General features: G+C 36.9%; 2 protein-coding genes across 2 annotated transcripts; one reads left to right on the plus strand and one right to left on the minus strand.

The window, feature by feature from the left end:
* The first annotated feature begins 1,403 nt into the window (after positions 1–1,403).
* Positions 1,404–5,222, plus strand: LOC107822314 (putative serine/threonine-protein kinase). The gene is made up of 7 exons (XM_016648845.2): positions 1,404–1,544; positions 1,652–1,762; positions 2,481–2,593; positions 2,823–3,033; positions 3,484–3,721; positions 3,796–3,946; positions 4,689–5,222. The coding sequence occupies exons 2-7, from the start codon at positions 1,699–1,701 to the stop codon at positions 5,046–5,048; spliced, it is 1,137 nt and encodes a 378-aa protein (XP_016504331.2). The 5' UTR covers positions 1,404–1,544; positions 1,652–1,698; the 3' UTR covers positions 5,049–5,222.
* Positions 5,223–5,296: 74 nt separating this feature from the next.
* LOC107822315 (clathrin light chain 2) lies at positions 5,297–8,495 on the minus strand. Its single transcript, XM_016648846.2, has 3 exons — positions 8,167–8,495; positions 6,505–6,658; positions 5,297–5,874 (listed from the first exon to the last, which is right to left on the minus strand). The coding sequence occupies exons 1-3, from the start codon at positions 8,409–8,411 to the stop codon at positions 5,533–5,535; spliced, it is 741 nt and encodes a 246-aa protein (XP_016504332.1). The 5' UTR covers positions 8,412–8,495; the 3' UTR covers positions 5,297–5,532.
* Positions 8,496–25,255: the final 16,760 nt, after the last annotated feature.

Genomic DNA, 25,255 nt, shown 5'->3' on the forward strand with positions numbered 1-25,255 from the left:
TTGTTTTCCCTGATTAAAATGGATATTTGAAACGTTGCCTTGTAATTACATGATGTAATTATAATTATACCCAATTTTTTATTTCTCTTTGAGAATTTTGCAGTGTAATTACTCCCTTCTAATTACATCAAATTTCCCACTAGCCAAGCATTTATTTGGCCCAATAAACATACCAATATGTGTAATTACACACAATTACACTTAAATCCATTTTCCTTGTGGCTTTCCAAAATCCAGACATGCTCTTAGAATTTGACATCTTTCTTCATTCTGAAAAAGACTAATGGTATGCTCGAGTACAGATTCTTGATTACTGTGCTCATATATAAAAAGTTTTCCTCATGAAAAGAAAAATGTACTTAAGAAAATAAAATTTCATGTCACTTGAAGTTCCCTTTCTACTATATATTATTGTTCATTTGCTCATGGAGTTATTGAAAGATTGAACTCGGATCAAAAAGTGTCCTTTAATCATAAAAACAATACCACATTTATGTTAGAACCTAACTCTTTTACTTAATTTAACAACTTGTGTTTATAACCTAAAGATTTTAACACTACGGGAAAAAAAGGTTATAGCGTGTATTGACTTTTTTGGCTTAATTACTATCACAAGTCAAGATTTAATTTCGTGAGAGATTTTGATAAAAGAGTATAGTATATGAAAAAAAGAAAGGTTTATTCCAACATTACATCTTGATTTGCACGGCATGCATATTATATGTAGATATGTGGTCGCTCAACCCACTAAAAGAATGATTCTTTTTTATTTTATTTTAAATAAAGATTAAGAAGCTTATGGCTGAAAATAGAGCAATTACGTAATACTTCCTCTGCGCGTTCTCCGCTTTGAATGCTTCTTTTGTTTTTATTTATTTAAATTTAAATATTTCATCCATTTTATTTTATATAATCATATACTATTTGATTGGATACAAGAGTCTAAGATATTAATTTCACTAATTTATTACTTTATATTATTTGTATAAAATAAGTACTCCTATTACACTAATGAAATTTAAATCTTGAAATAAAAATAAATGCCAAATATGTTGAATAGTGTTCCTTCTACCTAACACCACAAGAGGTACAGAAAGTAAGATGGTAGTTGAAAATGACCTTCTTTTTAGGTGGACCAATTCTATTGCTTTTCTATCCTGATAAAGATTTCAACATACTGTTATATATAGTAGACTATTTAAGCTCCTTGTCAACAAAAAGAAAGTAAAATCCATTTCTCTTCTTGAAATATACTAAAGAAAAAAAAGATGTAAAAAGAAAATACAAAGTCAACATCAATAGCAGCTTCTCTCTTTTATTCACCTTCTTGTTAGCCAACCCCTCTCATTTTGTATTAACTCCCTCTCTTACAAGTTACTATAAATACATTTAATTAATACTAGCATTTAATACCAGGTACAAAGTATAGAAATTTATCTATATAATAGCAACTACTATAAAGTTACATATGGCCTTCAGCATGCTTTTGTTTATACTCTCTTCGCACTAATGGCTTGGGATTTTCGAACACACCAAGAAATCAGGTACAGTATTAGTCTCTAAATTTTGATATTGTCCCATTTGAGTGAATCTCCTATTGTTGATTTTTATGTTATTCTCTTTCTTTTTCTATATTTGGTGAATTTTGCAGAGATAGGTGATAATATAGAAGGACTAGAAAGTTTGAATTATTCAGCAATGGATTGGAGTTGCTTTGGTGCTTTTCAATCATGTAAGAACAATAGAGAGACTCAAGTCCAAGGTAACAACAGTCATAACTCTTATTTTGTGTCTTTCAAGATTTTTCTTAGTGACATCATGGTAACTACTTTTCTCTTAATTTCCCAGCCTGATTTTTTGCTATTTAGAATTAATTGAAAACTCTAAAAGCCATCAAACTGCTAGAATTGTAGTAGATCCTGTCCTGTTTTTCCCTATCTTCATCTTTTTCTCTCATGTTATTATGTGTGAGCTTCAGAGAAAGGAAATCCAATTTTTCTTTTCGTTTGTTTGTTTGTTTGTTTACAAAGTAACTTATTCAAAACTTGTCCTCTCCGAATTTCTGAATTTCCCTTTGTCCAATCCGATATCCAAAACTCACTGATCTGACTATTTCAGATTCGAGTTGTGTGGTGCTAGTAAAGGAGTAGCCCTGCCTACTATGTGTTTCTCCATTTCCGATGCTCGAGCCTGAGTTGGGATTTAGATTCTAAGTCTAGATCTTATTACTGCTTGAGAATTTTAATTTGTAAATATATGGCCATTTCATTTCTATGCTAAAATTGGCCTAAATTTTCGGATGTTGAATGCTTCCTATAGGACATAAAACACTAAAGAAATGTTTTTCTATATCTTTTGTGCAACTAAATTGTATAGTTTGAATGGTTACAGAGTCTTAGGAGTAATTCTTTTGATTATATTGTGCTTTTTTATATCCAGTTTTGAGAATTTCACATTCTTCTTATGTTCAAATTGTTTAGAGCTTGCCACCAACAATGTGAGGCTTTTTTCATATAACTCATTGAGATCAGCAACAGGACACTTCCATCCATCTAACAAGATAGGAGGTGGCGGTTTTGGAGTTGTTTATAAGGTAAATTTTTTTGCAATATCAAAATTACCCTAAAAAGATAACTCCAAGTAACTGTCTATAAAAAATGGGATTAGTAAGTTAGAAAATAAGGCGGATTAATACTTGCTACAACTAAAAATACATTGATATCATATACTTATAAGTCAAATTTTTTAAGTAATTTACACTCTGTGTTATATGCTTCATTAGAGTAAGTCTGTACTTACGCAACTTTGTTCTATAAATGTAGGGAGTTTTGAGAGATGGAAGTCGTGTTGCCATTAAATGTCTCTCTGCTGAATCAAAACAAGGGACCAAGGAATTGTTGACAGAGATTAATATTATTTCAGATACTCGACATCCAAATCTTGTTCAGTTGATTGGTTGTTGTGTTGAGAGTGGCAATAGAATGTTGATATATGAATACTTGGAGAATAACAGCCTTGCCTGTGCTTTACTTGGTAATTTTCACAAAGTTAGAAAACTCATTCTGAACCAAATGGAACATATACTAGTTGAACGTATGGGTTCCCATTACAATTCATGAAGATATGGTTGATTAGCAGAAAATGTAATAGCGATTGAACTTGTCAGGGGTTCCATATGAAGCTTGCCTTTGGAAAATCCCACATTGGAATGGGATGGAAAGTTAGCCATATAAGGCGGGAACAAGAATTCCTTTATTGAGTTTAAAACCCAAGGGGGCAATAATATCTTGACAATTGGACTTGAGCCGTTGAAAATGTTCTTGGAAGTTATCTGAGATTTATTATTTTGTATTTCATTTTCTCAACCCTACCTTGTGGAGATAGAGAGGCTGTTTCCAATAGAACCTTGGCCGTATTTCATTTTCTCAAGGAATGTAAATCCAAGTGCATGGCTAACCACCAATGTGTAAATTATCATTGCAGGTTCTAAAGGTAAACGTGTTGCCCTGGATTGGCCCAAGAGAGTTGCTATATGTTTAGGTACAGCATCTGGTTTAGCATTTCTTCATGAGGAAGCAACACCACCAATTGTTCATCGAGATATTAAGGCCAGTAATGTCCTTATTGATGAAAACCTTCAACCTAAAATTGGCGATTTTGGTCTGGCAAAGCTTTTCCCTGAAAATGTGACTCATCTTAGTACGCAAGTGGCAGGAACAGTGTGAGTTCCATATAATTTCATTTCAATAACGTGTTTCCTGTCTTATTGTTTATTGATCTTCTCATGTGTTGCAGAGGATATCTTGCTCCCGAGTATGCCTTGTTTGGACAACTCACAAAGAAGGCCGATGTCTACAGTTTTGGAGTTCTTCTACTTGAGATCATAAGTGGAAGAAGCAGTAGTAAAGCAGCATTTGGAGTGGATCTCTTGATTCTGGTGGAATGGGTAGGAGTATACTTTCAGCTTTATGTTCTTCAAGATTCATTAGTAATAATTATGTTTTAAATGGAAGTCAGCTAAAAATACTTAGATATCTGCATCTGATGGCACTTTTCCTAACTTAAATCTAATATATGTTGGATCAATCACAGATCATATGAAAATGGTAAATGTTAAATCATGATTACTCACTCTATGAAATAAAAGAAAAAAGAAATGCTAAGAGTTATGGATTCTGAAGTTCATGCATTAGCTGAAACCTTTGAATAAGTCTTCTGGATCTTTGGACAGTGTACTCTTTTTGTTTGATAAAGGTGGCGTCTCAGCCTGCTTGAATGCACCGGATAAACTGTGCCAACCAAAAAGTGCAGCTCGGTGCACTAAGCACCCGCTATGTGCGGGGTCCGGGGAAGGGCCAGACCACAAGGGTCTATTGTACTCAGCCTTACCCTGCATTTCTGCAAGAGGCCGTTTCGACGGCTTGAACCCGTGGCCTCCTCAACAACTTTACTAGTTACTCCAAGGCTCCCCTTCAAAACTGTGCCAACCAAGGTTTAGGTAAATGAAAAGAAATTTCTTATCCCTGTTGGAAGTTGGACCTTGATCCCCCGTGGTTTTCAACTACTTTATTGACCGCTAGACCACTCTTGCAAGTCCGTAAGTCAATACAAAGTGGATGGGCCAACCATTAGCATTATTCAAAAAGATCATAATTGTTACTTTAATTCTGAAGGTTTACACTCTGCAGGTATGGAAGCTTAGAGAAGAAGGGCGGCTACTAGATATCGTTGATCCAGAGCTAATAGAGTATTCAGAAGCTGAATTACTGCGCTTCATCAAAGTAGCTCTTTTTTGCACACAAGCAGCACCTACCCAAAGACCTAACATGAAACAAGTGATTGAGATGTTGTCTAAAGAAGTTAACCTCAATGAGAAGTTGTTAACTGAGCCAGGAGTCTACAGACCACATAGCTCGAAACGATCAAGTTATAGTAGTCTGCAGAAATCATCCTCCCGGGACAAGAAAGGGGTGCAATCTGTTAATCCATTTGCAACATCAACAAAGTTTGAGAGTTTTCAGAGTGTCACACAAATGCTTCCTAGATAATGTTGACTGATGTTTATAGATATCTTTATACTTGTATATTGTTGTTCTCCTAACCTGGGCAATCCCCCTTGGGCTTATGGCATGGACTAATATATTGGTTTTTTTAAACCTTCTCATGTAATATGAAGTTAGCAGTAGCTATAAGCAAGCACGGAAATATTTTTAGTACAAAAATTTACTACTTATATCCTCTTAAATAGTTACGGAAATAAGCAAGCACGGAAATAGAATACAGATCTAGATAGGAATTTAAGAAAATCCAACAGGATGAGCTACTATGCAACTCCAAATTACAGATCAAAGTATAATTTTACAGCTGAGAGTCACAGAGAAGAGAAACCTTTCCTTTATACACATGTTAGCTCCTACAACTAGAAATGAAGGTAAACGCTTCCTGATACGAGTTACTCTCAAACTCATAACATTCAAGTTTATGTAGGGATGACTTTACAAGATCAAGATAGTAGTAGTTTCATCGTCCTCTTCAAGGTGCTGCAGTAGCTTGAGGTCTTGCAGAGGAAGAGACAGCAGGAGTGTTCGCTCCTGTCTTTGCATCTTTTCCCGGTTCTGAAGATGGTTTTGGTGAAGGCGTCATATGCGCAGGTGGGTTGTGTTTGAGTTTCACAAGTATTTGACGCATTCTAGAGAGCTCAGTTGGCTTCCCAGGCTTGGGTCCTTGGATGACATTGATGGATGGCTTCTTCTCCTTATCCTTCTTTCCCTTCTTTTCTATCGTCGGGACCTCCTTTGGGATAAGCTCTCCAATTGCTCTCCAATAAGTCTTATTAGCTTCAGCATGGAACTTCTCTTGGTTTGCCAGGAATAACTGGGGAAAGAAAAGATGACACATGAACTGCAATACGTCGATTTACTATGGAGAAACTTGTTGTACTGGGGAACTACTTTTAGAGATTTAACAATCATATGACCAAAGATTTTGGTTCTGTACAGATTAGCAAATAAAACTCACCTAAACCGCAACTACTCAGTCTAGATTATTTGTACCAAAGTTCACAAGCACATTCAGCATATTTTGATCACAGGTGGGAAATTTTCCAAATTGTTAAAGTGGAAATTATCCACTTTCAAAATTTAATTTACACCTAACGCTAACACTAAATCATGTGAAGTATAAACAGATAAACATAGAAGCTGCAATTTTCAGTGTGCCTGCCCTTGTTAAGTAGGAAGTACCGTGATTAAAAATTGGATAATACTTTTACTAGGTTAATCCTCCCTTCTCTATGCTCATATACCCGTCAGTAGGAGCTGAAAGCAACAATTAGGAAGAGAAGGTAACTAGATGCACAACGCGCTGGACCAGTTAATTTTTCTTCCAACTAAAGCCACTACTTAGCATAACAAACACCAAGAACAGCAAACTTATACCAAAACTAGTTAACAAACCTAAAAATGCATTAGAAAAACTTTTAAATTTTATAGCTCTAGGTCTCACCTTCTCCTTCTCCCGGTTAGCAGCTATGTTGTTTTCACATCTAAGTTTCCATTTCCTATAGTACTCTGCTTTGTATTCCTCTGCTTCTTCAATTATTTCCCTTACAATTTCTTTCTCCCTTTTCTCCTTCTCCTCAAGCCATATTGCATTCAATCTGGAAAACGAAACAAATATTATACCTCTCACTCAAGGAGGTCCATAAATGTAATCATGTGATTTTCATCTCAAATATATACAACATAAGGAATGAGCAAGGACGTGAATGAGGCTGCAATCATCACACAAAAGTAAATTGTGAGATTTGAAAGCATCATAAGATATAAGCTAAACATGAAGGGGGGAAAAAGCATCATAAGTATACGCTGAGATATTCTCAACTACAGAATCTATGTGAAGCTGCACGATAAACACAATCTACACACAATGTTATCAAGAAAAGGGAGCACGTTGACACATGAGTAAAGAAGCTTCATGCTGTAAACAGAAATACAAGTGCACATCATATTAACAATGAATTACTAAATATTCTACTATGTATCAGCTTCAAAGCATTTCAAAAGGATAGAGAGAATTGCAAATTTTCCTCAAAGCTTTAGAAGGCAAACTCAATTCAACTACCACCATGGACTAATCTCAAAGGCAGAGGATTTGAAGTTTACGGGTTCCTACAGCGACCTCAAGTTAATATAAAATAATAATTAGATTCACAATCAAATATTTATCTATATTTAATAGATTTCTTATTAAATAGATAGTTCGGACAAAAGCTTCTGAGTTCTCGTGAACCCATAATTTATAAGCTATGTCCGTCCAAAAGAACACATATCTATACTAAGTTCGAACCTATTGCCAAAATCAAGTAGCTGGTACTGCACACCCACCAGCTTAAAGTCTTGGATCCATCTTTAATTATGACATGGCTAGATTATTTCATCAACAACTTAGTTATTAATAAATATCACAGGCTGCCTCAAAGTATAATCAGAATTTTCTTTGTCAACTAATTTATCTTCGGGCCACACACTAACTCGAGTCAGAGACCATGTAATCAACTTTTCATTTATCACAGTATCAAAGGCCTCCAAAAAGTATTAGCAGAATTTTCTTCTTCAACGAATTTATGTTAGGGGGGTTGACAACATCAATTCCAATTCACTATTCCCACGGACCCCAACTAATTGCTCGAGCTAAGGGAAGTACTAGTGTTGGACAAAGATTCGCTTCCTTGTTAAAGAAGTAGTGAACTTAATAAAAATTAAAACCATTTTAAAGCAGTACTTTTGCTAAACAAAAACAAACAAAATGAGAATTGAACTTTTCATGGGTTCTATAAACTACTACAAATATTTTGTTTCAGAGAGAAAAGGGAAAAAGAAAGACAGTACTCTATTTAATTACTTGGCAAGAAACACCGCAAGCAGTTATGATGAGTCCAACTCAAACTAAAAACATATTTAGTGGATAGATTTCTTGGAGTAACCGCCGAAGTAAAAAATCATGTTATACGAATATAAATCAATTAAATCTATCCACTAAATATGTTTCTTGGAGTAACCGCCGAAGTAAAAAATCATTTTATACGAATATAAATCAATTAAATCATACTATACTACATATACATATATACATATATTTTGTTGCATGCAGAAAATTTTTGCTCACCGCCGCCACTCTTTGAGGGCAAAGCCCTCTTCCGCCACCATACGTTCCGGCGGAGGGAGAATCGGTCCACTTTCTCCGGTGGACGACTGATCAGCTTCATCAGACATCATCGGCTGCGAACCAAAATAATGGTTCCCCGAGTCTTCACCTGCACCCTTGACCACCTCGTAGCCATCGTCGTCCAACGGCGGAGTCACCGCAGCCCCGCCGTCAGCGGCGTAGTCGTGTGCTGACTGTGATGACATGTCTGATGACTCTTCCTTTTTGGTCCCTTCACGCAGTTTCAGTTGTGTGCGCTTGTTCGCTTTCTCCTAACAAGTCAGAAGAAATCAACCGTTTGTAAGCATTCAGGAGTACTAATCACCTACATCGCACTTTCATCCATTACAAGACGTGTCAACTTTTACGAAGACCTTGACTATTGGATTTTTTTAATTTTTTTTTTGACAATCTCTCCAACTCCCTCACAGAGAGTGAGTGATTGTCGCCTTAATTGATGTCTGAATCTTAGTCATTCAGATCTTACATATTAAATGCGTTTGTTTTTAAAATTTAAATTTTAATTATTCAGATCTTAATCATTAAGTGTGTTTATTTTTTTTTATTTCATAATCACTTATTGGGTCTGAATAGACCCGTATGATTAAGATCTATAATAGAGACTTAATTCATTAAGATGCTATCATTTATATTCATTATTAATTGCCGCCATCGCCTACCATTATCAATTACCATCATGCCACCACCATCACTACCACCATCATCCTCAATCATAGCCGCAACCATTATCTGCTACCTCATTTCATCATCCCCACCCCTCCCACCACCATCATTCTCAACCACAACCAACACTCATCCACCTCAACTACCACAACTAACCACTCCATCACCATCAATAACCATAATCGGACTGCCCATCATTGTAAACTACCACCACCACCATGCCCTTATTAACTACCACCACCATCCTCAATCATAATCGACACCACTATTAATCACCATTAGCTACTACCCTGAACCACCACCATCAACCAAAACTACCACCAACCACCGCCTTTAGTTGGCATTCACAAACATCACCGTTAGCCATCACCACCAGCAACTATCGTATTTTTTAAAAATATATATATATTATTGATAGAATATTAGATTAATTAGTATTTTATGTTTATTAATTTTCAAATAAAGATTTTATACATTCAGATATTAAAAATCAAACAATCTTAATCATTTAGTATTCATATCTTAATACATATCTTAGTATTCAGATGTGTATTCAAATGTCTTAATCTTAATACACATCTTGATATTCAGGTGTGTATTCAGATTCAAACGTCTTAATCTTAAAAAAAACAAATGAGGCCTTAGACTAGGATTGCCATTGTCACAACCCTAGTTTCTCTTCGTAGGATGTCGTGATGACACATAGTCTTTAAGACTAGGTAAGCCTAACAATTTGCGGAATAACTGAATATAAGACTGAACTCAAATCTCAACATATGAAATATAACAAGATCTGCGATTTAAATAATTACAACTCCTAAAGTCCGGTAAAAATAAGTCACAAGCTTCTAAGAGAAAATAATAATAAGGAAGCAACATAATAAGGATGGAGGGGGGACTCTGAGGTCTGCGAACGCTGGCAAATATACCTTGAAGTTTCCATGTACGGTCCAGCTCACTAGTATCTGGTCTGGTAGGAAGAACCTGGATCTGCACAAAAAGATGTGCAGAAGTGTAGTATGAGTATACCACAACGGTATCCAGTAAGTGCCAAGCCTAACCTCGGTAGAGTAGTGACGAGGTCAGGTCAGGCCCCTACTAGTTTAAACGAAAAGCAAGGCAAAAGATATAATAATACAATAAAATGACTGAGAAATGAACAACGAGAAATTTTATAAAAGTAACAACACGACAAATAGAGGTAAACAATAGGGGCGCTCCCGAGGTACCGCCTCGTAGTCCCAAAAGTAAATATGCAACAGGGGATCTTCCGAGGTACCGCCTCGTAGTCCCAAAAGTAAATATGCAATATGGGATCTCCCGAGGTACAGCCTCGTAGTCCCAAAAGTAAATATGCAACAGAGGATCTCCCGAGGTACCGCCTCGTAGTACTAAAAGTAAATACACGACAGAGGGAGCTCCCAAGGTACCGCCTCGTAGTCCCAGAAGTAAATACACAACTCATAACCTATGGAACAACGAATTTACAACAAGGAATCATACAGTTAAAAGTTGAATACAAGATCACGGAGGCAAGTAATTCAACTAAGCATGTTGCACAAATTTCAAGCAAAAATTAAGACACGTAGACATGCGATACTAAGCTAAACGTGACGGCTACACATGCTAAGGAAACTCAGTTAAGAAATTTAAAAGAAGACTACTCAGCAAGAACCAGAATTTCCACATTTAGCCCGTGTACGCATTCGTCACCTAGCGTATACGACACTCACACATCATAAATTGTTACAACAGTACCAAATCCTAAGAAAATTTTCCCCACACAAGGTTAGACAAGTCATTTACCTCAAACCAAGCTCAATCAGTCAGTAAGAATGCCTTTCCCTCGATTTTTTGACTCCGAACGGCCCAAATCTAGGCAAAAGCAATTTCATATTATAAATACAACTACAAGAAGCTAATTTAAATAATAAATCTATGACTTTAGCAAAGAATCGAAAAATCGCCTCAAAAAGTCGACCTGGGCCCACGTCTCGGAATCGGGTAAAAGTCACAAAATACGAACACTCACTCGATATCGAGTTTACCCATACCAAAATCACTAAAATCAGATACAAAATTCTCGATCAAAATCTCAAAATTCGGCCTAAGGATTTTTTCACCTCTTTCAAAAATTTCTTAACCCAAATTCTAAATTAAATAAAGAATAAATGATATCTTAGTGGGAATTAATCAAAAACAAGTCAAGAATCCTTACCCAAATATTTTCTCTAAAAAACCCTCGAAATTTCGCCTCAATCCGAGCTCTCTAAGTTAAAAAATGGAGAATGAAATTAAACCCTCGGAATTGGCCCTTTTCTGCCCAACGATTTCGCTTCTGCGGCTCCGCACCTATGGAAATTCCATCACAGGTGCGGCCATTACTTAGGACACAAAATCTCGTTTCTGCGGCACCCTAATCGCACCTGCGTGTGCGCTTCTGTGAAGGGACAACCGCATCTGCGCACCCGCTTCTGTGGCCAAGGAGCGCTTCTGCACATGCACTCCTGCGGACCTCGTCCGCATCTGCGATCAACAGGCCTCCATGGCCTTTCCGCTTCTGCGCTCATTCTTCCACACAAGTGACTCAGCTTCTGCGGCATTCACGTTGCACCTGCGACCACAAGCCACTTCTTCTAGCCTCGCATCTACGCCCAATTGCTCGCATCTGCGAGCTCGCACCTGCGGTCAATCTTGTGCAGGTGCGGTTGTACCATAACTGGTGCCTTCAGCCATTCTCACAAGCCTAAATTTGATTCGTTAACCATCCGAAATCTACCCGAGGCCCCCGGGACCTCAACCAAATATACCAATCAGTCCTAAAATATCACATGGACTTAGTCGAGTCTTTAAATCACATCAAACAACGCTAACAATATGAATTGCACATCGATTCAAGACTAATGAACTTAAAACTTTAAACTTCTACATCCGATGCCGAAACCTATCAAATCAAGTCCGATTGACCTCAAATTTTGCACACAAGTCTTAATTGACATTACGGACCTACTCCAACTTTCGAAATCTGAATCTGACCCCGATATCAAAAAATCCACTCCCGGTCAAACTTTCCAAAATCATCCAACTTTCGCCGGTTGACGCTAAAATGACCTATGGACCTCCAAATCAATATCCAGACACGCTCCTAAGATCAAAATTACCTTCAGAGCTATTGGAACCATCGGAAGTCCATTCCGGAGTCGTCTTCACATAATTCAAACTACGGTCAATTCATAGAACTTAAACTCCCAATTTAAGGACTATGTGTCCCATTTCACTCAAAACCAAAAATAAATCCTCCCGGCAAGTCACGTAGCCACAAAATAAAATAGAGGGAGCAATAAATTGGGGTTCGGAGCTAATACTCTCAAAACAACCGACCGGGTCGTTACATCCATTTATCTTTTTTTCTCCTTTTTTGGCAATTTTTTCTTTATTCCTCTCATTCATTCTATATATTTGTTTTTTTAATAAAGTCTCACTCACTATATTTAATAGCTCACTAAGCAATAAATTAAAAAGTCATTGTAACTGTTGAAAGTTACAAAATTTTTTAACGTTTGAATGTTATTCTTTTGAAACCCTTAATCTTTCATCTAAACATTATATATTCTAAACAGTAAATTTTTATGAGAATAAATAGAAATAAGCTTATGAGAAGAAACGTGATAACTTAGAAAATAGAAAGTGCAGATTCATGAAGGTGTGCTAGAGGTATTATTTGTTATGAAATCCTAATTTGTCTTTTCATTTCACATCTGGAGATTTTATCGTTTCATGAAACTATATATATTTTCATTTACTTCAATTGATTAACTACTAACTTTATTTTTCAATTTCTTCAAAGGCTTTGAGTAATTTTTCTTTTCTATATTATCTCCTCTTTGTCTTTTTGGGAAGAACGGGTGCAATCTTTATGGAAAAGGAAGTGCATTAAGAAAAAAGAGGAGTGAAATGGTGCAAGTGTTCTACGTAATTTCTAATACGTATATTGGTATATGTATAAAATTAGGATATTTTTGTACAAATATATAAAATTGAGATACTCTACTGCTTCTTGGGTAAATATATGCAAGAGGAGCAGGAATACTTATAGGAGCAACTTGATATATTATGCTTACAATGGTTGGCCATCTCTATGTCAAAGGCTATGAGGTGGAAAAGAAAAATTACACAACGGCAAAAGAAAAGAAAAATACACTAAAAGTATGACTAAAATTCTATTTTTTTTTGACATGGTAAATGCATAAATGTACTATGATATTGATAAAATAAGGTATAAGGTAGAAATAGCTTTTGAGAAAGGATAACGGGTCAGTTTACGAAATGTAGTACTTAAAATTTTATTGTTATATATGTCGTTGATAATTGAAAACTTATATCGGCTATCTTAGTTTTGCTTCCTTATCTTCTTTGAAGTCTATTTTATTATCTTATTCGGTCCATTTTAATTAATTTTTTTTCCGTTACGTCGGCTATTTTAGTTTTTTGTCTTGATTCATGTAACTTCTATTTCTTTCTGATTTCAAAGGAGATTGGGACTTGTGATAGTTCATTCTCAATTTCTTTCTTTTTGTTTGTGTTGAGTGGGATGATGACTTTTCTTGTTTATTTTAAAATTGCATGCAATGGTTTTTTGTACATATTCCCCTTTTAATCTTTTTATGTGCTTGCTATTTTATGCGTTTGATTTTTCTCTCATTGGTGTTCAGGGAATAAGAGAGAATTAAAGAGGTGAGAGTACCCTTCTTATACGAAATGAGAATAACTACTAATGCTTTCTATGTCTTTCAATAACCTTCCTAAAAAAGGATTCTTATTTTTCTTATTCTTTTACCCTTCCATTCTTTTTTTTTTTTTGGTAGTTTTATTTTAAAAAATCACATCAATAATGCTTTATGTCTCTTTAGTTACATACCATTATTATGCCTATGAATCTCACTGGTTACCTATTGTTATTATGCATGAGTATCTTTGGTTACTTGCTATCTTTATTTGTGAGAAATTAGAGAAGAAGAAAAAGGAGTTTTGTATTTCTTTTTTTCTAAATAAATGCGTAAGGAGTAATAAAAGAAAAAGGAAATAGAAGAAACAAGTAACTGAAATGGAAAAGGGAAGCAAAAAACTAGAGAAAATATTTGTAAAATTTGATTCCATTGATTTGTGCAACAGATTTGATTTTACCCATTTTCTTTTAATCTCTTTCATTATGTGTTATTATTTTGTCTTGGGTAAGTCTAGAAGATTAAAAACTCATTAGTGGTGGAAAACCAGAAAAAAAAGTCATAAACTAATTTGTCAAATGAAAAATGGATTAAGAACTTGAAGTTTAATCTATGTCACGACCCAAAATCCTAATCTGTCGTGATGACGCCTATCTCAATATTAGGCAAGTCGACAACCTCAATAAACTGCAATTTCCATTAAGTTTGAAAACATAATATTGAATTTCATAGAAAATCTCACAATTTCTTACATAAAAATACATTCCCAAAACTCAGTGTCACTGAGTACATGAGCATCTAATATGAATACAAAGTCTGACTAATAAAACACTGTCTGAAAGTATAGAACAATACAATAACTGAAGAAAAGAGAGACAAGGTCAGCGGATACTGAGCAACTACCTTGATAGTCTCCAACAGTTAAATCCTTAAATCTGGCAACCGCCGTATCCAGGAGTACCTGGATCTGCACAGGAGGTGCAGAGTGTAGTATGAGTACAACCAACTCAATAAGTAACAAAACTAACCTCTGGGCTGAAAGTAGTGACGAACTCCGCAGGTACAGTCCAGTATAAATAATATCAATACATAAATGTAGGCATGCTTTCAAGTTCAACAGTTGCTTTTAGTACAAATAAAACAGATCAATTCTGACAATACGAGAAATTTGACATCTCTGTATCTATATGCCTGTACATACTGTATGTGATGCACCTTAATGAAAACTCTGTGTACTCACAATCTAAAATACCCAATCACTCAGTACTCTATATGGCCAATCCAGCCCAGGGAAGATCCATCCCAAAATATATATGTATATCCATCAACTGACAGTCAGTCACTCAGTACAGTATAAGGCCAATCCAGCGCAGGGGAAGATCCATCCCCAAATATCAATAATTCGGACAGGATCCATGTACAGGAAAAATCCATCCCTCAATGTAAATACTTCGGCAAGATCCATGCCCAGAAAAAATCCATCCCTCAATATAAATGCTTCGCGCAAGATCCATGCCTAGGGAAGATCCATCCCCCAATATCTATATCTATGGCAAGATCCACGCTCAGGGAAGATCCATCCTTCAATATAAATGCTTCGGGCAAGATCCATACTTGGGGAAGATCCATCCCTCAATATATATATCTCTGGCAAGATCCATGCCCAGGGAAGATCCATCCCAAATATATATATCAACTACGCTCACCGTAGGGGTGCAGACTCCGGATGGGCTCCTTCAGCCCAAGCGCTATAATAAGCCAGATCCAGGCATAAGTAAATAAAATTTATTGCGGCGTGCAGCCCGATCCCATAATAATAACCTCACAATCAGACTCTCGGCCTCACTCAGTCACCACTCTCTCTAGTCTCTCGGGCTCACAATGTCATGAAACTAGCCCAAAATGATGATATGGTGTATCAATGAATAATAATAGAGACTGAGATATGATATGCAAGTGATAGATGTGACTGAGTACAAAATTTATAAATTTAAACAATAATTCAACAATAATACGACCCACGTGGGTCCGAAAATATATCGGTGTGTAGCCTAAATATGATCTTTAATATGAGTCTCAGCTCAATTTATCTAATATGTGGAGGATATGCGAATAATGTCATTTATTTAATTATGCAACTCCAAGGAATCAATTTAAGTCACAATTTTCATGATGCGCGTCCACACGCCCATCACCTAGCATGTGCGTCATCTCCAAACAATTCATACAACACGAAATTCAGGGATTTATAACCTCAAAACCAAGTTTAGAAGTGTTATTTACCTCAACCTTTAAACTCCAAAAATACTACAATGCTCCAATTGATTAAAATGTTCAAATATCACCCACAATTCAATACCTACCATTAGATATCCCAACTACATCAAAATAAATACGAAAAGATTCATAAATTATCCAATAGGCTCACCCATTATCCTATTCAATTCCATTCTTATAATTTAACACTCATTTGGAGTCATTAATAATACTATGTTAATTATCCAACATCATTAAGTCATTATTCATTGTCTTCTCCAACAAAACCATATGTTCAAGAACACCCATTTCAAGAATTAGTGTTGTATCTTGTCCAAATGGTGATTCCCTATTCAATTCGTTCATCAATTAAGTTATCAAGTCTATTGGAATTATTAGAAACTCAAAACAATTTCTTTTATATCAATTCATCACTATTCATCTTTTTCTTTGCCCAAAATATCATTTTCAAGACCCTCCTTAGGGTTCATACAATATCCCATTACAACTTCAAATAAAACTCATAAACATGCTACCCATACTCCAATATGACATTCAAGTGAAGGGATTACCTCTTGGTGGAAGAATATAACTTTTTCTCTTTTTGGTGTTCTTGAAGATTTAACCCATTTCCTATGGATTTGATCCATAATAATGTTAGTGTTATCACTAAATGGTGTTATATAATCATTCTTGTACCAAGATAACTTACCTTGAAGTGTATTCATGATGGAAGAGCTCCTCCTTCTTTCTAGAAATCCATTCCAAGATGAAGAACTAACACATTCTCTCTCTAAACCCATGTTTTCAGCTCCTTAAAATGACCCTTGAAGCTATGTAGCCTCCTGCGTAGGCTACGCAGGCTACACAAGACTAGCGTAGCTGTTCTTCTACCCTTTAGTAAAAAGGTCATAACTTCTTGTAGGAAACTCCAAATGACAAACGGTTTAAAATAGTAGAAACTAGACACATAGAACTTTCATTTGATAGGTTATACACCATATAACTCTTCATATCGTGATATATATGATCGTTTGAAGTTAGGTCTTGTGCGAACTCACTTGAAACTTTATCCCATTATATAATTTTCAACTTGACTTAGCCTTAGGGCTCTTCTTAGGCCATAAACCATTCTTAATGCACCTCATACATATATTATCATGATCAATTGATATCATTCAAATTATCAGTCTTGTTCATACCCGAATTAATATAATTAGCACCCCGCCAATCTTCTTAATGGTCTTAAAACACTTCGAAATTTTTTGGGGTGTTACAATCTATTAGATTTGAAAAAAATAGTTTTGTCTTTTTTTTTTTTGTGAAAAATAATTGGGTAAGTATGTAAGAAAGGAAAAAGAAACAGAGAAAAGAAATAGAAGAAAAAGGAAAATGGAATTGAAAAGGGAGGGAAAAAATTAGAGAAAATATTTGTAGAATTTGATTTCGTTTTTTTGTGGATATATATTTGATTTTACCCATTTTCTTTTAATTTCTTTCATTTTGTGTTGTTATTATCTTTATATTGGGGAGGTCTAGAAGACTAGAAACACATAACTGATGGAAAATTAGAAAGAGGTTTTAAAACTAATTTGTTGGATAAAAGATGGATTAAAATTTGAAATTTAATCTATTGGGGTTGGAAAACTGTATGAATCTTTAACATATTCGAATATTAGTATAAGGATTATTTTGTATGTCGAATAAAGTTTTTAACAACCGCGCGAAGCGCGAGCAAATTTACTAGTTTATTAATAATTGTAGTAAATACATAACAGAAGAGTCACATAAGCTCTCTGCCCCTACTAAGAATGGAACAAGCTCCATTCTATACATCAAGTAGGATTTCAAGTAAGCTCTCAAAAAAATCAAACACTCAGAACCTCTTCTATACAATATGAACACCCATTAAAGGACATCAAATTATAGATCCTATACAAGTTTTTATCTATCCAAGAGGAGCTTTTATGAGTCTTCCACCTAAATGAAGGGTATTGAATTCTATCAATATGTAACTCTCCTCTAGCCTCCCTAGACATATATAGAGACTCAGAAAAGAAAGTAGTTTCAGAGCATTCAAGACCATAGTTAGCCAAAGTATTTGCCACTTTGTTTCCTTCTCTATAGTAGTGTGTGATAGACCAACTCTCTATATGTCATGACCCAAAATCCTAACCTGTCGTGATGGTGCCTATCTCGATACTAGGCAAGCCGACAACCTCAATAAACCACAATTTCTTTTAATTTTGAAAATATAATATTTAAATACAATCCACAAGTCTCGCAAATATCGATACAAACACTCCCAAAACCTGGTGTCACTGAGTACATGAGCATCTATACATTACAAGTCTGAAAAATATGGTCTATAATAATCTGAGACTAAATACAATAAACAAAAGAATAGGAAAGGAGAGACAAGGTCTGCGAAACATGGCAGCTACCTCTGAATCTCCAGAAAATTGACTGTGTGAAAGAATCAACACTCACTGTATCCGGGATCATTTGGATATGCACACGAAGTGCAGGGTGTAGTATGAGTACAACCAACTCAGTATGTAACAATAATAAATAAAGAACTAAAAGTAGTGACAAGCTTCTCAGCTAAGTCCAAATACAGTACTTTCCGATATAAAAGAGTAGGCATGCTCTCAAGTTCAACATTTAAGATTTCACTAAAATTTCATATCAAGTTTGACCAAAACAGAAAATAATGTTTTTCCGAAATTTCAAAAAATAGTGATATATGATAGCTGAAATGCAACAAGTAGTGATATCAATGCATGCTCTCACAGTAACAGTCACCCAGTCCTCCCATTCACTCCAACCTCACAGTCACTCTTTCCTCACAGTCGCTCATTCCTTACAGTCGTTCATCACTCCGCACTCGGCACTCGCACTCGACACTCGCACTCAGTAGGTACCTACGCTCACTAGGGGTGTGTACAGACTCCGGAGGGGCTCCTTCATCCCAAGCACTATATCAAGCCAATCATGACATAAATCAAAGACACATGTTGCGGCGTGCAGCCCGATCCATAAATATCCTCATAATTAGGCCCTCGGCCTCACTCAGTCATCAACCTCTCCAGTCTCTCGGGCTCTCAGAAATCATGATAAGCAGCCCAACAACAATGATATGATACATCAATAATGAATAAGAGAGATCGAGCTAAAAATGTTCAAATAGAGCTGTGACCGAGTGCAAAACAGCAATTTAGCAAATAATTTCATAAGTACACGACCTCTGTGGGTCCCAACAGTGTAAACATATGATTTAAACATGATTCATAGATCAATTTCTCTAATACGGGGAAAAATATACGGATATCAACAGATTTTTCAACTACACAGTTCCATGGAATGACCAAGTTATAATTCCTATGGTGCACGCCCACACGCCCATCACCTAGCATGTGTTTCACCTCAAAATCAATCACATAATACATATTTTGAGGTTTCATACCCTCAGGACCAAATTTAGAATTGTTACTTACCTCAAGCCGTATAATTCTTTATCCTGCAATGTCTTTTCCTCGTGAATTGGCCTCCAAACGCCTCGAATCTAGCCACAAATAATTTGATTCAGTCAATAAAATTTATTGAAATTAATTCCATAAGAAAATACTAATTTTCCAACAAAATCTGAAATTTTAGCTCAAAAATCTCGGAACTCGACAAAAGTTACAAAACCTGAAAGCCCATTCAACCACGAGTCTAACCATACCAATTTTACCAAAATCCGACCTCAACTCGACCCTCAAATCTTTAATTTAAACCAAAAAGGTTTTATAAATTTTCCAACTTAATTTACCCATTTAATGATAAAAACAACCATGAATTTAGGTAATTTAACCAATATTGAGTTAAGAATACTTATCCCATTGTTTTCTCTGAAAATCTCCCAAAAATCGCCTCAATTCAAGCTCCAAATCGGTAAAAATGGAAAATGGGATTCTCTGCCCAGTCATTTTCTCTACGCGATCGCGGACAAACACACGCGATCGCGAAGCACAATTTTCCACTGCCTAGAAAAGACCCTATGCGATCGCGGTTGTCTTCATGCGATCGCAATGCACAAGATCCCAGCTCTACGCGATTGCATAGAGCAAATGCGTGGCCCAGCTTCCTCTCAAGTTCCCCTATGCGAACGCGGCCTCTCCCACGCATTCGCGTAGCACAGACTAGCCCAACCTAAGCGATCCTCACACGATCGCAAAGAACAAAATCAACACTGCCTCAACAAGCCTACGTGATCGCGAGTGCCTTCACGTAATCGCACTGAACAAATCTCACCTCTGCTCAAACAAGCCTATGCGATCGCGGACCTTCTCATACGATCACATAGAAGGAAATTAGTGACAGAAAACAAGCATTCTTCAGCAGTTTATCAAGTCTAAAATTCGATTCGTTAAGCATCCGAAACTCACCCGAGGCCCCCGGGACCTCAACTTAATATACCAACAAGTCCTAAAATATCATACAAACTTAATCGAGCCTTTAAATTACATCAAACAATGCTAAAAATACAAATCATCCCCCAATTCAAGCCTAATGAACTTTGAAACTTCTATTTACTACAAACGACGCCAGAACCTATCAAATCAAGTCCGATTGATCTAAAATTTTGCACACAGGTCATAAATGACATAATGGACCTATTAAATTTTCAGAATCGAATTTCTACCCCGATATCAAAAAGTCAACCCCCGGGTCAAATTTTCCAAAAATTTAACTTTCGCCATTTCAAGTCTAATTCCACTACGGATCTCCAAATAATTTTTCGGACACGCTCCTAAGTTCAAAATTACCATACAGAGCTACTGGAATTATCAGAATTAAATTTTGAGGTCATTTAGAAATAAGTCAATATCCGGTCAACTTTTCCAACTTAAGTTTTCAACTAAGAGACTAAGTGTCTCATTTCACTCCGAAATCCTTCCGAACCCAAACCAACTAACTCAGTAAGTCATAAAATAACTGTAAAGCATAAATTGAGCAGTAAATGGGGGAACAAGGTTATAATTCTCAAAACGACCGGCCGAGTCGTTACATTCTCCCCCTCTTAAACAAACGTTCGTCCTCGAACGGGTTTAGAATCATACTTGGAGTCTCAAATAGGTGTGGATATTTGCTTCACATCTCCTGCTCTATATCCCAAGTAGCTTCTCTGACTGGCTGGCCTCTCCACTATACCTTCACTGATGCTATGTTCTTTGACCTCAACTTTCGAACCTTCCGGTCTAAAATAGCCACCGACTCCATATCATAAGTCAAATTACCGTCCAACTGCACTGTTCTAAAATTCAGAATATGAGACGGATCCCCGACATACTTTCGAAGCATGGACACATGGAACACTGGATGAACACTTGATAGACTAGGTGGCAAGGCAAGTTCATAAGCCACCTCTCCAATTTTCTTAAGTATCTCAAAAGGCCTAATATACCGAGGGCTCAACTTGCCCTTCTTCCCGAACTTCAACACACCCTTCATGTGTGAAATCTTGAGCAGAACCTTCTCCCCAATCATGTAAGCAACATCACGGACCTTCCCGTCGGCATAACTCTTATGTCTAGACTGCGCCATGCGAAGTCGCTCCTGAATCAATTTAACCTTCTCCAAAGCATCCTGAACCAAATCAGTACCCAATAGTCTAGTCTCACAAGGCTCAAACCAACCCACTGGAGACCGACACCGTCTCCCATATAAAGCCTCATACAGAGCCATCTGAATTCTCGATTGGTAGCTGTTATTGTAAGAAAACTCTGCCAGTGGCAGAAATTGATCCCAAGAACCTCCAAAGTCAATGACATAAGTGCGTAGCATATCTTCCAATATCTGAATAGTGCGCTTGGATTACCGTCCGTCTAAGGGTGAAATATTATAATCAACTGAACCTGTGTGCCCAATTCTCGTTGTACTGCTCTCCAAAACTGTGAGGTAAACTGCGTGCCTCGATCTTAAATGATAGACACTGGCACACCGTGTAGGTGAATAATCTTGCGGATATAAATTTCAGCCAACCGTTCCGAAGAATAAGTAGTACCAACTTGAATAAAATGCGCGGACTTGGTCAATCGATTCACAATCACCCAAACAACATCAAACTTCCTCAGAGTCCGTGGGAGCCCAACTACGAAGTCCATGGTAATACACTCCCACTTTCACTCTAGAATTTCAAGTCTCTGAAGTAATCCGCCAGGTCTCTGATGTTCGTACTTCACCTGTTGAAAATTTAAACACCGAGCTACAAACCTAACTATATATTTCTTCATTTTCCTCCACTAATAATGTTGTCTCAAGTCCTGATACATCTTTGCGGCACCTGGATGAATGGAGTACCGCGAACTGTGAGCTTCCTGGAGAATCAACTTATGCAATTCATCTACATTAGGCACACATAGCCTGCCCTGCATCCGTAATACACCGTCATTCACAATAGTGACTTCCGAAGCATCACCGTGCTGAACCATGTCCTTAAGGACAAGCAAATGGGGATCATCATACTGGCTCGCTCTGATACCAACTTGTCATGACCTAAAATCCTAATCTATCGTGATGACACCTATCTCGATACTAGGCAAGCCGACAACCTCAATAAACCATAATTTCTTTTAAGTTTGAAAATATAATATTTAAAACCAATCCACAAGTCTCGCAAATATCAATACAAACACTCCCAAAACCTGGTGTCACTGAGTACATGGGCATCTAGACATTAAAAGTCTGGAAAACGTGGTCTATAATAATATGAGACCAAATACAATAAACAAAAGGATAGGGAAGGAGAGACAAGGTCTGCAAAATATGGCAGCTACCTCTGAATCTCTAGAAAAATGACTGTGTAAAAGAATCAACACTCACTGTATCCGGGATCACCTGGATCTACACACGAAGTGCAAGGTGTAGTATGAGTACAACCAACTCAGTAAGTAACAATAATAAATAAAGAACTGAAAGTAGTGACGAGCTTCTCAGCTAAGTCCAAATACAGGCATGGTCTCAAGTTCAACATTTAAGATTTTACTGAAATTTCATATCAAGTTTGACCGAACCAGAAAATAATGTTTTTCTGAAATTTCCAAAAATAGTGATATATGACAGCTGAAATGCAGCAAATAATAATATCAATGCATCCTCTCAGAGTAACAGTTACTCAATTCACTCTTTCCTCACAATCACTCTTTCCTCACAGTCGCTCATTCCTCATAGTCGCTCATCACTCGGCACTCGACACTCGCACTCAGTAGGTACCTTCGCTCACTAAGGGTGTGTACAGACTCCGGAGGGGATCCTTCAGCCCAAGCGCTATATCAAGACAATCATGACATAAATCAATGAAATATGCTGCGGCGTGCAGCCCGATCCATAATAATTAGGCCCTCGGTTTCACTCAGTCATCAACCTCTCCAGTCTCTCGGGCTCTCAGAAATCATGATAAGCAGCCCAACAACAATGATATGATGCATCAATAATGAATAAGAGAGACAGAGGTAAAAATGTGTAAATAAAGCTATGACTGAGTGCAAAACAACAATTTAGTAAATAATTTCACAACACACGACCTCTGTGGGTCCCTAACAGTGTAAACATATGATTTAAACATGATTCATAGATCAATTTCTCTAATACGGGAAAAAATATACGGATATCAACAGATTTTTCAACTACACAGTTCCATGGAATTGACCAAGTCATAATTCCTACGGTGCACGCTCACACGCCAGTCGCCCACACGCCCGTCACCTACCATGTGCGTCACTTCAAAACCAATCACATAATACATAAGGACCAAATTTAGAACTGTTACTTATCTCAAGCCGTGTAATTGTTTATCCTGCAATGTCTTTTCCTCCTGAATTGGCCTCCAAACGCTTCGAATCTAGGCAAAAATAATTCTATTCAGTCAATAAAATTATTGGAATTAATTCCAAAGAAAATATTAATTTTCCAACAAAATTCGAAATTTTAGCTCAAAAATCGCCTGTGGGGCCCACGTCTCGGAACCTGACAAAAGTTATAAAACCCGAAAGCCCATTCAACCACGAGTTTAACCATATCAATTTTACCAAAATCCGACCTCAACTCGACCCTCAATTCGAGCTCCGAATCGGTAAAAATGGAGTCCCATTTTCAGAACTTAAACTCTCTGCCCAGTCATTTGCTTTACGCGATTGCGGACAAACACATACGATCGTGAAGCACAATTTTTCATTGCCCAGAAAAGACCTTACGTGATCGCGGTTGTCTTCACGCGATCGCGATGCACAAGATCCCAGCTCTACGTGATCGCATCCCTCTTCACGCGATCGCATAGAGAAAACACATGGCCCAGCTTCCTCTCAAGTTCTCCTATGCGAACGCGGCCTATCCCACGCGTTCGCATAGCACAGACTAGCCCAACATACGCGATCGCGGTTGACCATACACGACCGTGAAGAACAAAATCAACACTGCCTTCACGCGATCGCACTGAACAAATCTCACATCTGCTCAAACAATCCTATGCAATCACGGACCTTCTCACGCGATCGCATAGAAGGAAACCAGTGACAAAAAACCAGCATTCTTCAGTAGTTTACCAAGTCCACATTTCGATCCGTTAAGCATCCGAAACTCACTCGAGGCCCCCGGGACCTCATCCAAATATACCAACAAGTCCTAAAACATCATACGAACTTAGTCGAGCTTTTAAATCACATCAAACAATGCTAAAAACACGAATCATACCCCAATTCAAGCCTAATGAACTTTGAACTTCTAATTTTTACAAACGGCACCGGAACCTACCAAATCAAGTCCGATTGACCTAAAATTTTGCACATAAGTCATAAATGACATAATGGACCTATTAAAATTTTTAGAATCGAATTCTGACCCCAATATCAAAAAGTCAACCCCCGGTCAAATTTTTTAAAAATTTGACTTTCGCCATTTCAAGCTTAATTCCACTACGAACCTTCAAATAATTTTTCCGACACGCTTTTAAGTACAAAATCACCATACGGAGCTACTGAAATTATCAGAATTAAATTCCGAGATCATTTACGTATAAGTCAATATTTGGTCAACTTACCCAACTTAAGTTTTCAACTAAGAGACTAAGTGTCTCATTTCACTCCGAAATCCTTCCGGACCCGAACCAACTAACTCGGTGAGTCATAAAATAACTGTAAAGCATAAATTGAGCAGTAAATAAGTGAACAGAGTTATAATTCTCAAAACGACCATCCGAGTCGTTACACCATATGTGAAAGAAACCATTGTATGTCTTTGATAGTATCCAAAATATTCTAAGGAGGATCGCTGTTCTTGGAAATCCAATCAGTAAGTAGCTTAGAGTCACACTCAATATCTAGATTTTTTATGCCAGCCACATTACG

The sequence above is a fragment of the Nicotiana tabacum genome, chromosome 2 (genome assembly GCF_000715075.1).
Source record: "Nicotiana tabacum cultivar K326 chromosome 2, ASM71507v2, whole genome shotgun sequence".
In the NCBI taxonomy this organism is placed as follows: domain Eukaryota; kingdom Viridiplantae; phylum Streptophyta; class Magnoliopsida; order Solanales; family Solanaceae; genus Nicotiana; species Nicotiana tabacum.